Source organism: Anoplolepis gracilipes, chromosome 1 (genome assembly GCF_047496725.1).
Source record: "Anoplolepis gracilipes chromosome 1, ASM4749672v1, whole genome shotgun sequence".
Classification (NCBI taxonomy): Eukaryota; Metazoa; Arthropoda; class Insecta; order Hymenoptera; family Formicidae; genus Anoplolepis; species Anoplolepis gracilipes.
In genome coordinates, this window is record NC_132970.1 from 21328151 (window position 1) to 21340393 (window position 12243).

At 30.8% G+C, this 12243-nt stretch overlaps 2 protein-coding genes across 6 annotated transcripts in view; one reads left to right on the forward strand and one right to left on the reverse strand.

The window, feature by feature from the left end:
• Hrb27c (Heterogeneous nuclear ribonucleoprotein at 27C) overlaps positions 1-12243 on the forward strand; it is a 64090-nt gene that overhangs the window by 46901 nt on the left and 4946 nt on the right. The window lies entirely within an intron of this gene.
• Positions 1-12243, reverse strand: part of LOC140668235 (uncharacterized) — a 29325-nt gene that overhangs the window by 5387 nt on the left and 11695 nt on the right. For 3 of the 5 annotated variants that reach the window (XM_072897103.1, XM_072897073.1, XM_072897112.1), the window contains exons 2-10: positions 9701-9940; positions 7461-7564; positions 7198-7296; positions 6821-6919; positions 5936-6142; positions 1109-1306; positions 697-795; positions 375-473; positions 46-144 (exon numbers count right to left, since the gene is read on the reverse strand). In XM_072897103.1, coding sequence (XP_072753204.1) covers positions 46-144; positions 375-473; positions 697-795; positions 1109-1306; positions 5936-6142; positions 6821-6919; positions 7198-7296; positions 7461-7564; positions 9701-9806 — 1110 coding nt within the window. In that variant the 5' untranslated portion in view covers positions 9807-9940. The remainder of the gene's footprint in view (positions 1-45; positions 145-374; positions 474-696; positions 796-1108; positions 1307-5935; positions 6143-6820; positions 6920-7197; positions 7297-7460; positions 7565-9700; positions 9941-12243) is intronic. The other 2 variants (XM_072897093.1, XM_072897083.1) reach the window with 2 other exon arrangements.

The following is a 12243-nucleotide window of genomic DNA, read 5'->3' on the forward strand; positions in this document are numbered from 1 at the left end:
ATAACATCCGATTTCATTTTTAAACATTTTGGATAGTATTTGTACCTGTTCTTTTTGTTCGATATTCGCGCCCGCTGCAAGAAGTAATTCACAAATATCCGTATGTCCCATCTCGGCTGCAATATGTATCGGTGATTGAAGTCTCTAAAACAAATCAATATAGAAAACGAAGAAGTTAACAGTATAAATTTTTTTATATCTTTCGAGTGGAAGCAGAAAGAATCCTTGATAATGTGAATGTGTATTATAAAAAATTTAAATCTTATTTTTGAAAATTGATATGTAATATTATTAAATAATTTAAAACTTATTACAGTTTATTTTTGATTGAATTATAATATTATTATGGGTACAGAAATATATATTTTACGTACCAGATTCAGACAATTGAGATCGACACCTTTGTTAATTAATATTTCTACCGTTTCTACTTCGTTGTTTTGACAGGCCAGATGCAAGGCTGTGTTACCATTCTATAACAGATAATTGAGAAAAAAAACTTGTTGACATATTTTTCAGGAAACATCTTTTTGGATATCTGCTTTTTTTTTTTCAATATTTTGATTAATTGAACTCGTTGCATCATGCTTGCATGGCTATCGAACATTCATGTATTTCTATGCACAAATAATGCGTCGACAAAATATTGAGAACTATCGTTATGCATGCAGCAGTTGTCATGGATTATATCTGTACCTTACACTGCTTGTTAAGATCAGCACCGTGCTGAATCATGGAGTCGAGTATTCCTTTGCATCCTTGACTCGCGGCAACGTGAAGGGGAGTAAAACCCTCCTGAAAATATAGAAAAATAGAGATAAGTCGATACAGATTAATCAAACATGATATAAATGCGTCTGTTATTACGATAAAATCTCGTTTCTATGAAATATGTCGATCCATCCAATTTAACAAAAAAAGCTTTTTTTTTTACAATAAATAAAAATTTAAATATTTTACGATAGATATTCTTACATATATGTGAATTTAATATCGAAATTTAATTGATATAAATATCTTATTTTGCTACGTCTTATCTTGTTCACTCAGTGAATTATATCTTTTTCTTTGTCAAATGAACGTAACGTTGCTCGATTATTCAATTTACCGCATCGGTTAGCTCGGTATTCGCTCCAGCTTTTAATAATAATTGTGCTATCCCGGTATGCCTTGTTTTGGTGGCTACGTGAAGTGGGGTATTTCCATCGTTATCCTGGGCGTCTACATTGACGCCTAATCCTATAAGAACTTCGATCGCTTCCAAATGCTCCTCAGCACAGGCATAATGCATCGAGGTTTGCCCTTTCTGAAAGTGAATTCAAATTTATTGCCAGATTCGATGAACCTTGAAAACATGATACACTTTTATGCATTTATTATAAAAAATATGTTTATGTCATTATCTTTCCATATATGTCACTTTCATGTTCTAGCAGTGACACGTATCAGTTATTTTTGGAGCTAAATAAAGAATATTTTTTCTAAAAATAACAATTACATATAATTTTAATTCGAAAATACTGATTATAATATTTGTGTGATGTAGAAAGCATAAGATTTCTACATTACGTTTTTACGTTTTACACTGGATGAGACAGCAAAAACCATGTTATTTTAACTTCTCTTGCTACGGCATTGTAGAATATTTATTTAGCGAAAATGGAAGCCATGTAAAATTTAAATAATATGTTTATTACATATACAAGAGAGCTTATATTCGTTATTACAATAATTATTATAGCTTTTACATTGATTATTATAGTTTCATATTGGGGATGAATGTGTTACTTAAATATCTTTTAATCTGACTTTTAAAATTTGACTTTAAAATTATTACATTAAACTTGCTTAATAGATATTTTAAAATTCTTGAGAGATTTGGTCATTACTTGTATTGTTAGAAAATAATGATACGCGATATTATCTTTTTTTCTAAAGTGTACATATGTATATATGTCATATGTGTATATTTGTCAAACATTCATTATTCTAATGGATTGTATGATTTTCCGTAATCAACATCAAGTGATATTTTTATAAAAGATAGAAGGAACGGATTGTGCCCAAGAATGATTATCTGACACGCACGGGCAAGCCATTCTGAATGTAAAAATGACACGGATATCTCAATGAAATTAAAATTCCCCGCACGTTATCCATGCTCGAAGAAAATCGAGAAAGATTGAATGAAAGAGAATAAATTGAATGAAAGGGCAAGAGTATCCGGCGGAAAGAGATGTGGAGGGCTTAGAGTTTGTTTACAAAGGCTCTCCTGTAAAATGTGTGTGCTCGAGTTTGCAGTCGAGTTTCGACTTGAGTCGGGGGCTCCTTCCTTGGGGGATTTCATTTATCCTTCCGGTAGGGAAAAGGAAGCATACACGTTAGCAGCTGACATCGGAGACGCACACAGAGAGAGGAAGAGCGAGAGAGACTCACTTTTCAGAATCTAAATTGAGAAAAGGAAAGATGCTTTTTATAACCTACTTACCTCCTCCTTATTTATTTCCTTACCTACCTAGTTACCTGTAATGGATGATTTTAGAAAAAAATCGATTTTTTAATCGATATTGAATTGGAAGAGTAGAATCGATTTATTAAAAAAAAAATCGAACTAAAAGAATTAATTTCATAAAAATAGGTAAAAAAAAGTCACATGTAACGAGTAAATGTGTTTCTTTTATTTTGTAAATATATTTAAATAATTAGCCATACAAGAATGATTCAATTCATATGGAGTTTTAAAAAGAATGAAAATTTTTGATAGGTGATTTAAGGATAAAAACAGCACTGAGATTTTTCATCACAATAATTTAGAAGCTCACGTACAGTCAATTTTCTTTTTACTTTTTTCATCAAAGTTGCAGCCTTAAGCTTTTTATATGTTATGTATATTCAACTAGGTAGAAAGAATAAACTTTTTCCTTTTTTATTTACTGTAAATCTTTTTTAAAAGTCTTCATTGACAGTTAACTCAGTTATCAAAAAGTGGATAAAAATTATCGCGTGACAAGACGTAGTCATTAATAACTAAACATTTTTTGACCGATTGAAAATCGGCTCTCTATTGAAAGGATCAATTCGCACAAAAATCGAATAGAAAAAAATCGATTTAAAATACTTGACTTTTGAAAAGAAAAAGATCGGTTTTCTGGAAATCGAACCGACATCACTACTATGAGCATATATATATACGATTGCACATGCGAAAATTCGAGCGGTTCCTCTTATCATCTTTAAAGGTACGGTAGACAGAATGTGTGTGTGTGTGTGTATCTGTATGTGTGTATAGGAGAAGGGGAGAGAGGAGAGAGGAGAGAGAGAGAGAAAGAGACATGGTCGATTGTTCCTGTCGATAAATTATAAATTCCCCCTTTTCTGTCTTTATTCACCCCGCGCGATCGATACCACAATGCTCCGTAGCCGTGGCATTCATTATTCTCGGACGATTGTTGATGCGTTTTCGCTGTTTCGCACATTACAGTGTATAATATATGTGATACGTGAAATGCGAATGTTGCGATTAAAATTTAATATTCCGATAATATCATGTAATCCATACAATGGGAAGCAAAAAGAATCTGTTAAAATCCAATGTTGTTAATCTTCATATTGGAGAAAAATATTTATATAAATACGATATGAAGGGAGATTCATCTCTACCAACAAGACGTAATCTGGTTTCCGACTATTTGTCCATGCGTACGTTAGATTTTATTCGTATATAACGGAGTATTATAATAGCTACATTTATTCATGATTGTAATTTACATTTAACAAAAAAATTTTCTATTTCTCTAATTTCTTAAATGAAATCAATATATTATTATTTATAAGTAATGGTTTTAATTAAGATTATAAGAGTATGATACTGTATACGATAAAATCTTATTTGAGAAGGATCAGCGATAGCGGTTGATTTTTTTCAATGAAATCTTATTGTCATAATCAATAAAAGTTGGAGGAGCAATGTGTAAGTGTTTCACTAAAGATGAATAAAATACTTACTGATTTTCAATGAAATATCACTCCTTTAATCAGTGAAATTTTCACAGATTCAGTAAAAGATTAAATAATCTCCAAAAGAGATCTTTACTTAAAACTTAACTTAAATTAAATATACATATAATTACATATTTTGAAATGATTATTATTCGAAATATATTCGAAGTAATACATTCGCGTCGGCTCTTTATTGCCTAATTGTTTTTGTATTTGTCTTACTTACAATTAGTAATATTTAGAACCTTTAATTTATTTAATTTACATTGGTATTTGAAATTCTTAATATAGATAATTCTTTTAATATCTTGCTTTTTGCAAAATTTTATTACAAAACTGCATATTTGTTACATTATATTTATGATAAAGCAAAAAGCTTGCGATCAAATTCATTTTTTAGGAAAGAATGCGTTTGCAAGAATGTGTACATATTTATTGAAGGAGCAGTTTGAAATGTTCCAGAAAGAGTGTCCATATTACACATCTGATCTCGGATTATGGATAGATGCTTATATATCGTTGTTACGGTGAATAAAAGATACCAGATAATGCATCGATTGGAGATGGCGGAAGGGGAGCGAGAGAGAGAGAGAGAGAGAGAGATTTATTGTAGAAATTGGATTGTCAAGTGATAACTGATTTTAGATAAGGAAATGTCTTTCTTTCTTTTAGGAAGTGCACTTTATGATATGTTAGCTACCAGACATATTATATTATTATATTGTTACTAAAATTCGAAAATATAAATCTTAATTTATGCTAAATTAGACAAGCCCATTGTCTTTCCTTTTACTTGTGTAACAACAATGTATTTATAATCATTAAAGCATCAAATTCACATAAATTTAAGGATTTACATAATGCATATACATTCTTCTTCAAATTTACATTTCTCTTACAAAAACTAAAGTTTGAAATATGTCGCAGTATACTATATATGTTCCAAAATATTGTTGCAAGCAATTATACAGTTTAACTCCCGTCTGAAAAATGAGATGCATAAAATTATGCATATTTCGTGTCGGTATGCAAATATTTTTCTGAGAGATAAGTGATTAATAATTTATGAAAGCTAAACTGTGTACAATTACGTGCAATCATTCAAGTGAATTTCCCGAAGTGAAGTTTATGAAGAAATGGTCGGTTTTCGATTATCAATGTTGTTATATGATGATACTTCCTCAAAGTGGAATTTGGGCAACTAATATGCTAATGGACGAACGGATGGATGAATATTCCTCGAAGCAGCGAATCAGGGAGAAATGCGGGAATCAGATTTCCGGATGTGGAATATCACATTGCACCGCCGCCAAGTTCGAGAATCTGGGAGCAAAGCACGCCCGTATTGTGAGAGAAGCATATTAGCGTATGTATTTCGGCATACACGAGTTGCATATACACTAATAAGTAACATCGAGACAAGATAAGCCGGTTTGCTGTGTATTATTTGTTCGCTGGTCTAATAACTTGTATAAGATATGACACGGATTACGGGAAGTATTGGTTTTACTGTTAGTGTGCTTACGCGATTAAATTTAATTTAAAGGATAAAAAAATAATAAACGCGATACACACACACAAAGAACATTTTATAGATTATATTTTATCGACAATAGAGAACTAACTCGAAGCAGTCGTGATTTCTCCTTTGACATCTCAAATCCATATTTCCTCTGTGCATGAAACGTACGTTTTTTTTTTTTTTTTTTCTATTTTTATATCTTTTTCTGGCAATCAAATTTTTGAAAGCTTCTTGTCTCACAATCAGTTACAGAAACTGAAGATGATTGAGTTCTTTTGTTTGAAAATGATGTTAAAATAATATTGAGAGACGGAAAACACGTACTCTTTTTCCGCAAACGTACTGACAATTTTTTTATAATAATGATTGAAACAACATATTGAAATAACATATTAAAAAAATGTTTGCGCTTACCTTGTCCGTGGCGTCGAGTACGATCCGTGGAATATTAGCGAGTGCTTTTATCACTGCAGGATGTCCGGAAATGGCTGCATGGTGAAGTGCTGTCGCACCGGTCGAGTCGGTAGCCTCGCCGTTTAATGATTCCACAGCTTCCGCGAGATATTCGACCACGTTTACGTTGCTGCCTCGAGCACCGCACATTAACAGGGTGTATTGTTTCTAAAGCAGAAAAAAAGATCTTTTGTTTACGTAGCTCTCGCTACGAAGAGATAATGTCGTGAAAAAGAAAGCTCGCGGCTTTTTCATTATAAGGCCGGGCGTAATATGTTTCTCTCGCGTAATTTTAATTAATAAAAGAACTTTACCGTGTCACCTTTTCTCGTTTCGCGTGCTTTTTTTTTCTTTGTAATTCACGTGTCTTACTTTCTCATTCCGTGAACGATTCGATAGGCCAGTTGCTGATCAAAAGTACCGGAGAGAAAGTGCACGTTATTATTTAGGACTGATATCAATGTCAATATTGACACTATTGATTTCAATTTCGTCGCGGTTTCCCGACGACGTATTTACTTTTTTTTTACAACCTTCGTGAGAGATTTCAGTTTTAATATTTTTTTTTCTATCGTATCCGTGATCAATAAACTTCAATTAAACGCACGATTGAATCCTGTGCAACATGTTTCGCAAATTTCCGTTGGACAAAACTTTTGCGTTCTTCCCTAAATGAAGTTTTTTTTACGTGATAATTATGTATTACATAATATTCTTTACGCAAGTTTTGCGGATGCTTAATAGATTTCGTGACATTTACAAACGTTATTTTCTCAAGGAGTAGCAAATATTTGCTTTGACATGATATATTTGATGAAACTTATTGTTAAAGGATAATTAATGTACCTTATTAACCGCGGACACGTTTGCTCCAGCATTGATCAACATCTTCACTGCGTCTCGATGCCCGTGCTGAGCAGCCATATGTAAAGGGCGCATTCCATACTTGAAAGAGAAATGAACAGCTCGGAAATTAATGTTCGATGAGGAATTTCATCAAGTCAGCAGTTGTCTAGATTAAATTCCGAAAGAAGTCTCGTTTTAAAAAAAACATGTAAATAAAATGTTCATTTATCAATTACTATTTTTACATTAACTTTTCATTTACTGTTGAAATTTTATTCGAAATCTTTAAAGAATCAATGATTATGTTAGTTTTCCTCGTTAACTTAGTTTGCAATCATTTAATTAGTTTCTAATCTAATTTAAAAAATATGTCATACCTTATCTCTCGCTTCGATATCGCATTTGGCTTGCATCAACATTTCAATAATTTCCGTATTTCCTCTAGACGCTGCCCAATGAATCGGAGCGCGACCATACTAAAAAGATGATCTTGATGTGTAATGAATGTTTAAAAAGTGTTTATTAATTTTAATATAATCTTTAATTAAATTTTTTTTCTCAATATAAAGTACATATCAAATTAAATGAAAAAAGTATTTATTTTTATCTTTAAAACATTTCTAGTTAGGACCTAACTTACATTATTTCTGGAATCTACGTCAACAGTCTCCTTAAGTACTTTACGAACGGTGTCCGCTTCGTTTTTTATCACAGCCTCGTGTAGAAGAAGATCATTCTTAAGGACTGATGATGAAAAGAAGATATAAATAATTTACATTTAATAATAAAATGTATCTAATAATAGTCTTTATTTTTTAAACAATTGCTTATAAAATTGTTTATTTTACGAAGTCATTAAATTATTCTTCTAAATAAAAATATATGTTTTAAAAAAATATTTTTACTTTAAACTTTTTCATTAAAATGTAGCCAATTACTTTTCTCTCTTGTAGCAGGAATATATATAAATTAATTTTTCAATTTCCCTGTATATAATATATTTTAAAATATACTTTTAATATACCTTTAAAATATGTAAGATTATATCAGTCTTTTTTAATGTAACGTGGGCGTATATTAAATGTGTAGATTAGTTTCTCGATTACTTTATTGCGAAATTATTGAAGCAGAACTTTAAACGAAAAATGCGAAAAAGTATGGATTTAATTAATTCGTTACAGACTTTTCATTTTAACTTTTGACAGTCACATTGTAGCGCACACGTGCTGTCGTTACCACTGCACACCGTTTTTTATAATTTCGAGTTGCACAGGTATCGATCGCATGGAGAATCGAGGCAGAAAGAAGAAAGAAAAGTTAGATTGAAATATGAAAACATAGTGTGTTATTAATTAATTGGTTTCGTAAACGTTTGGTATAAATTGAATATTTTTTCGTATTTACATGTTGATAGTGACTGCACGGTACAAAAGTATTTTTTGTAATAGGAAAAACAGGTAAACACATACACATGCAAGACATTTTAATTGCAAAAATGCACATAATTATTTCTTTCTTTTGTTTTTTTTATAAAGGTATCAAGCACTGTGAAAAATATATTATTACATGCAGGTATGGCAATTATTCTTAAGAAATTATTTTTATTTTGTTTATATACGTAAAATAAAAGAAAGTAATTAAAACTTTTCTACAATATTATTGCTATTGTTTTTGTAATAAAGTTTTACTTTATTGAGAGAGAGAGAGAGAGAGAGATAGAGAGAGAGAGAGAGAGAGAGAGAGATATTGATAGTGCATAATAAATCATCAGAAATTATTATATAGAAAAAAAAAAGATTAATTTGATTTGAAAATGAGAGGGAAAAATTGGCAGTTATAATACAATAAACTAAATATAAAGGTTATTAATTACTTATTAAAAAGAATCTAAAATGTGAAAGATACATAAATAAATTTATTAATAATAAACGAAAACATATTCAAGTGATCGATCTATCTTGTATCACTAGATTAGATGAATTACGTATGAGAGATGGGCTTGCATAAAACATTAGTGATAAAAATGTAATGCTCGTTTTAGTGTACTTTAGGTGTTTTGTAAATACATTTTAGCTGACAGAACTAAATATTACAAAAAATTTGCAACAAATTTTAACATTAGTAGAAATATTTTATTGAAAAAAATCAAAAGAATAATTTTTCCATATATTTTATGTGGACAGTGTATTTTCTCAGTATTGAATATACGGAAACAACATTACTCCCATATATAGACATTTATTATTCTTATATAAAATTATTAACGATTTGTCGAAAAAGTAACTTTTTATTCATATACAAAAAATAGTACATTTCTCTCGTTTCGATCTGTTCCATCATTCAAATGTCAGGGAGAGATATGGACCAAACTGCTTTATGCCCTTATCGGGATTACCACTACGACTCACTATAATGATTGATTGACATTATTTTCATCGCATGGTGGACGCTCGTTTAAAACTTTGATTAAATAACGTGTATATTACCATAATAATCTAAATAATGAAAAAAATTTTGACTTATTCGATTCGCGTATTATTCGTATTATAGGGTATTAACTAAATAATTCTAGCAAAAAAAATCCACAATATTAATATTATAATAATAATGCCTAACACTCACGTCTGTTATTGCTAGACAAAATTGCCGCCGGTACATTCTAGCGGCTCGATAAATAAACAATTGGTTCATTTCACCCTCCGGACTATCTCTCTCGGACTTATCCTAGATCTTGCATATTTCGGTCTCCTCTCTCTTTCTTTCTCTCTACATTTCTCACATATATACATTTTATTTAGGGAAGAGGGATCGCCGAGATAACCTTTAATCTTGTATGCTTCGTAGCACATTCTGTATGGGGTGGACTTGTATTTTACTCACTTCTAGCAGTCTTTTGGTTCAGTACTTCGTCTTCGATCGCCTCGTTGAGATTCAACGGTGGTGGGGCCTTAGCCTTAGTTATATTCAATTCTTCCTTGTCCACCATCTTTCACTGCCGTTGTTTTGAGCCTAGCATTGTCATCGACGTCGCGGTTTCTCGTCGTTGCGCAATGCTTCTCAGGTTAATGCATCTCGGGTTGCAGCTCGACTGCTAATTATCAAAGTCAATATTATCTATACCTAGAAAGTCAAATATTATCAAGATGTTTAATCACAGAAATCGCAGTTGAAAATACAAGTTTGAAAGAAATTTGAGTAGACGCAATTAGCAGCGCACAAAAAAAGAGATTGATCAATGGCTATATATTTAGATTATATAAATTTAGAATAACATTTGAATCGAGAGAGAATGATAATTTCATATAAAAGGATATGACATTTTATATAGAAGGATATTTTAAAATTAGAATTTTTAACTTCAAACAAAAAAGAAATAAAAATTTAATAGCTTTTTGTTTTTCTTGAGTTATCTGAGTAGGTAATTTGTAATACGGATAGTTTATTTATTGTTAGCTTATTGCAAGCGTAATTTGTCTTGTCTAGCGATTATCCAAAATATGCTGAGTACTTGTTATATTGGAACTTCGTTGAAATATGGTCAATTAAAATTTGCATATATTTTTTGCAATTACAGCTGTAATTACAATTGGCGAAATACATTAATAAAATACAAATGAATTATCACGAACATTTTTCTGCCTCTGTATTTCAATTTGTCATTTAAAATTTATTCGTTTCATCATGGTGAAATCTGTTACAATTTGCGAAGTATGTGGTTACGATATGAGTGAAATGAGTGATATATACATTTCGCAGTTTGATTAGCAGAATACAGCATTTAATTTGATTTGATTAATTGGACGCAATTAATTCTGCGGACTTTGATTTTCGTAATGACACTAGAAATATATCATAGTATCATAGATTTTCTGATATATCTATATAAATTTTAATATTTTAAATTAGCCTACATCGTAATTATAATATATTTTTAAATATTCCAAGTTACATATATATTTTTTTAATTTAAATAATATAATTTGTTATATAATTACTGATTCTGTAATTTTGAAATTAATATGAAAATATACACAATGATAGAAGAATATGCATTCAGTGTTATAATATGTATATAGTTAATAAGTAGCTATTATATGTATCTTTCATTATTTTAGGCTATCTTTTTTAAATTTCAATTTCGATATATTTTTATTGCTAGTTAGTTTGCACTTTATGATAACCCACACACATATTCCCACGTAATTCGCACCCACGTACTTTCCACATTCGTTTAAATGCAGTTACTTCTCTTCACAGTTATTGTATATTTAACCTATTGCTTTTCCAGAGTTAATTATACAGTAGAGTTCGTTCATTTTGTAGAAACACACGTAAAATCACAGTCGTAGATAAGTCTAAATTTCTCACATTACTCAGTCGCACTGCAATAAAAAAAACTTTGACCAACTCTTTCCCTTGAAAAACATCTCCGGTTCGCTTAACTTTTATCTTTCAGCTTATCCTTTTGACGTTTTCAACCGTGCTCCATTTTCATGGATAAATACGGACGTTTGAATCAAAAGCGGTAACTTTATCAAAGCGGTGGTCTCATTAGTTCTGCACACATTGAATGTTCACGTGTGCTTTCAAATTGATGTCACAGTTATGGCCATTTCACAAATTGCTTAATAAGTGAGCCAGCGAAAATATATCAATTACGTATTACCATCAAATAGATAAATGTGTAAAGTGTGAAAACCACCTAATATTTAAAAAAAATACGCATTTTTGAAAAAAATGTTTTACACAGAAGTTGTAGGGTTTTAAGTGGCACGTTACATAACAATTAGTATGAACTGTAATAGCGTTGTCAAATAAGCCACGTAAGTGTATGTCATGTAAAGATCACTTTGAAATTTTTAAATAGGGGCCCCATTTTTATTACATACTCTTGTTAAAGCTTACCTGCGGAGAATTTTTTAAAATACTATAATAAAATAATTTCTCATTAAATACTTGTCGACTTATGAGGCTTGAAAGTTACGATCTCGTCAACGTCAGCATTAACCAAAGTGTACCACGCGGTAATTGCCGAATCTAATTTATATTTCTTGCATGTGTGGGTGCTTAAGTGTGCATGCGCGCACACGTGGGTGTATAAATTTAGAAATTAGAGCTATTACTTTTGACAAGTTGGAAGATTCGAAGTTGTCAAAAATCACTTTGAATTTTCAAAGATGTCAAAAGTCATAGTTCAACTAGAAATGCAATTTTAAGTTTTTATAATCGACATTTTTTGTTTGGCATATTATCAAACTGTAGAGAGATGGCAATTTGAATATTGTTCTAATTCTTGTTCTTTAAAGCAATAATTGTAATGTGCGCAATACGTGCACACACACACACACACACACACATAAACGCGCACGCACGTGCAGCCACATTTACACACACACATACGCACACATAAACACGTAAGAGAC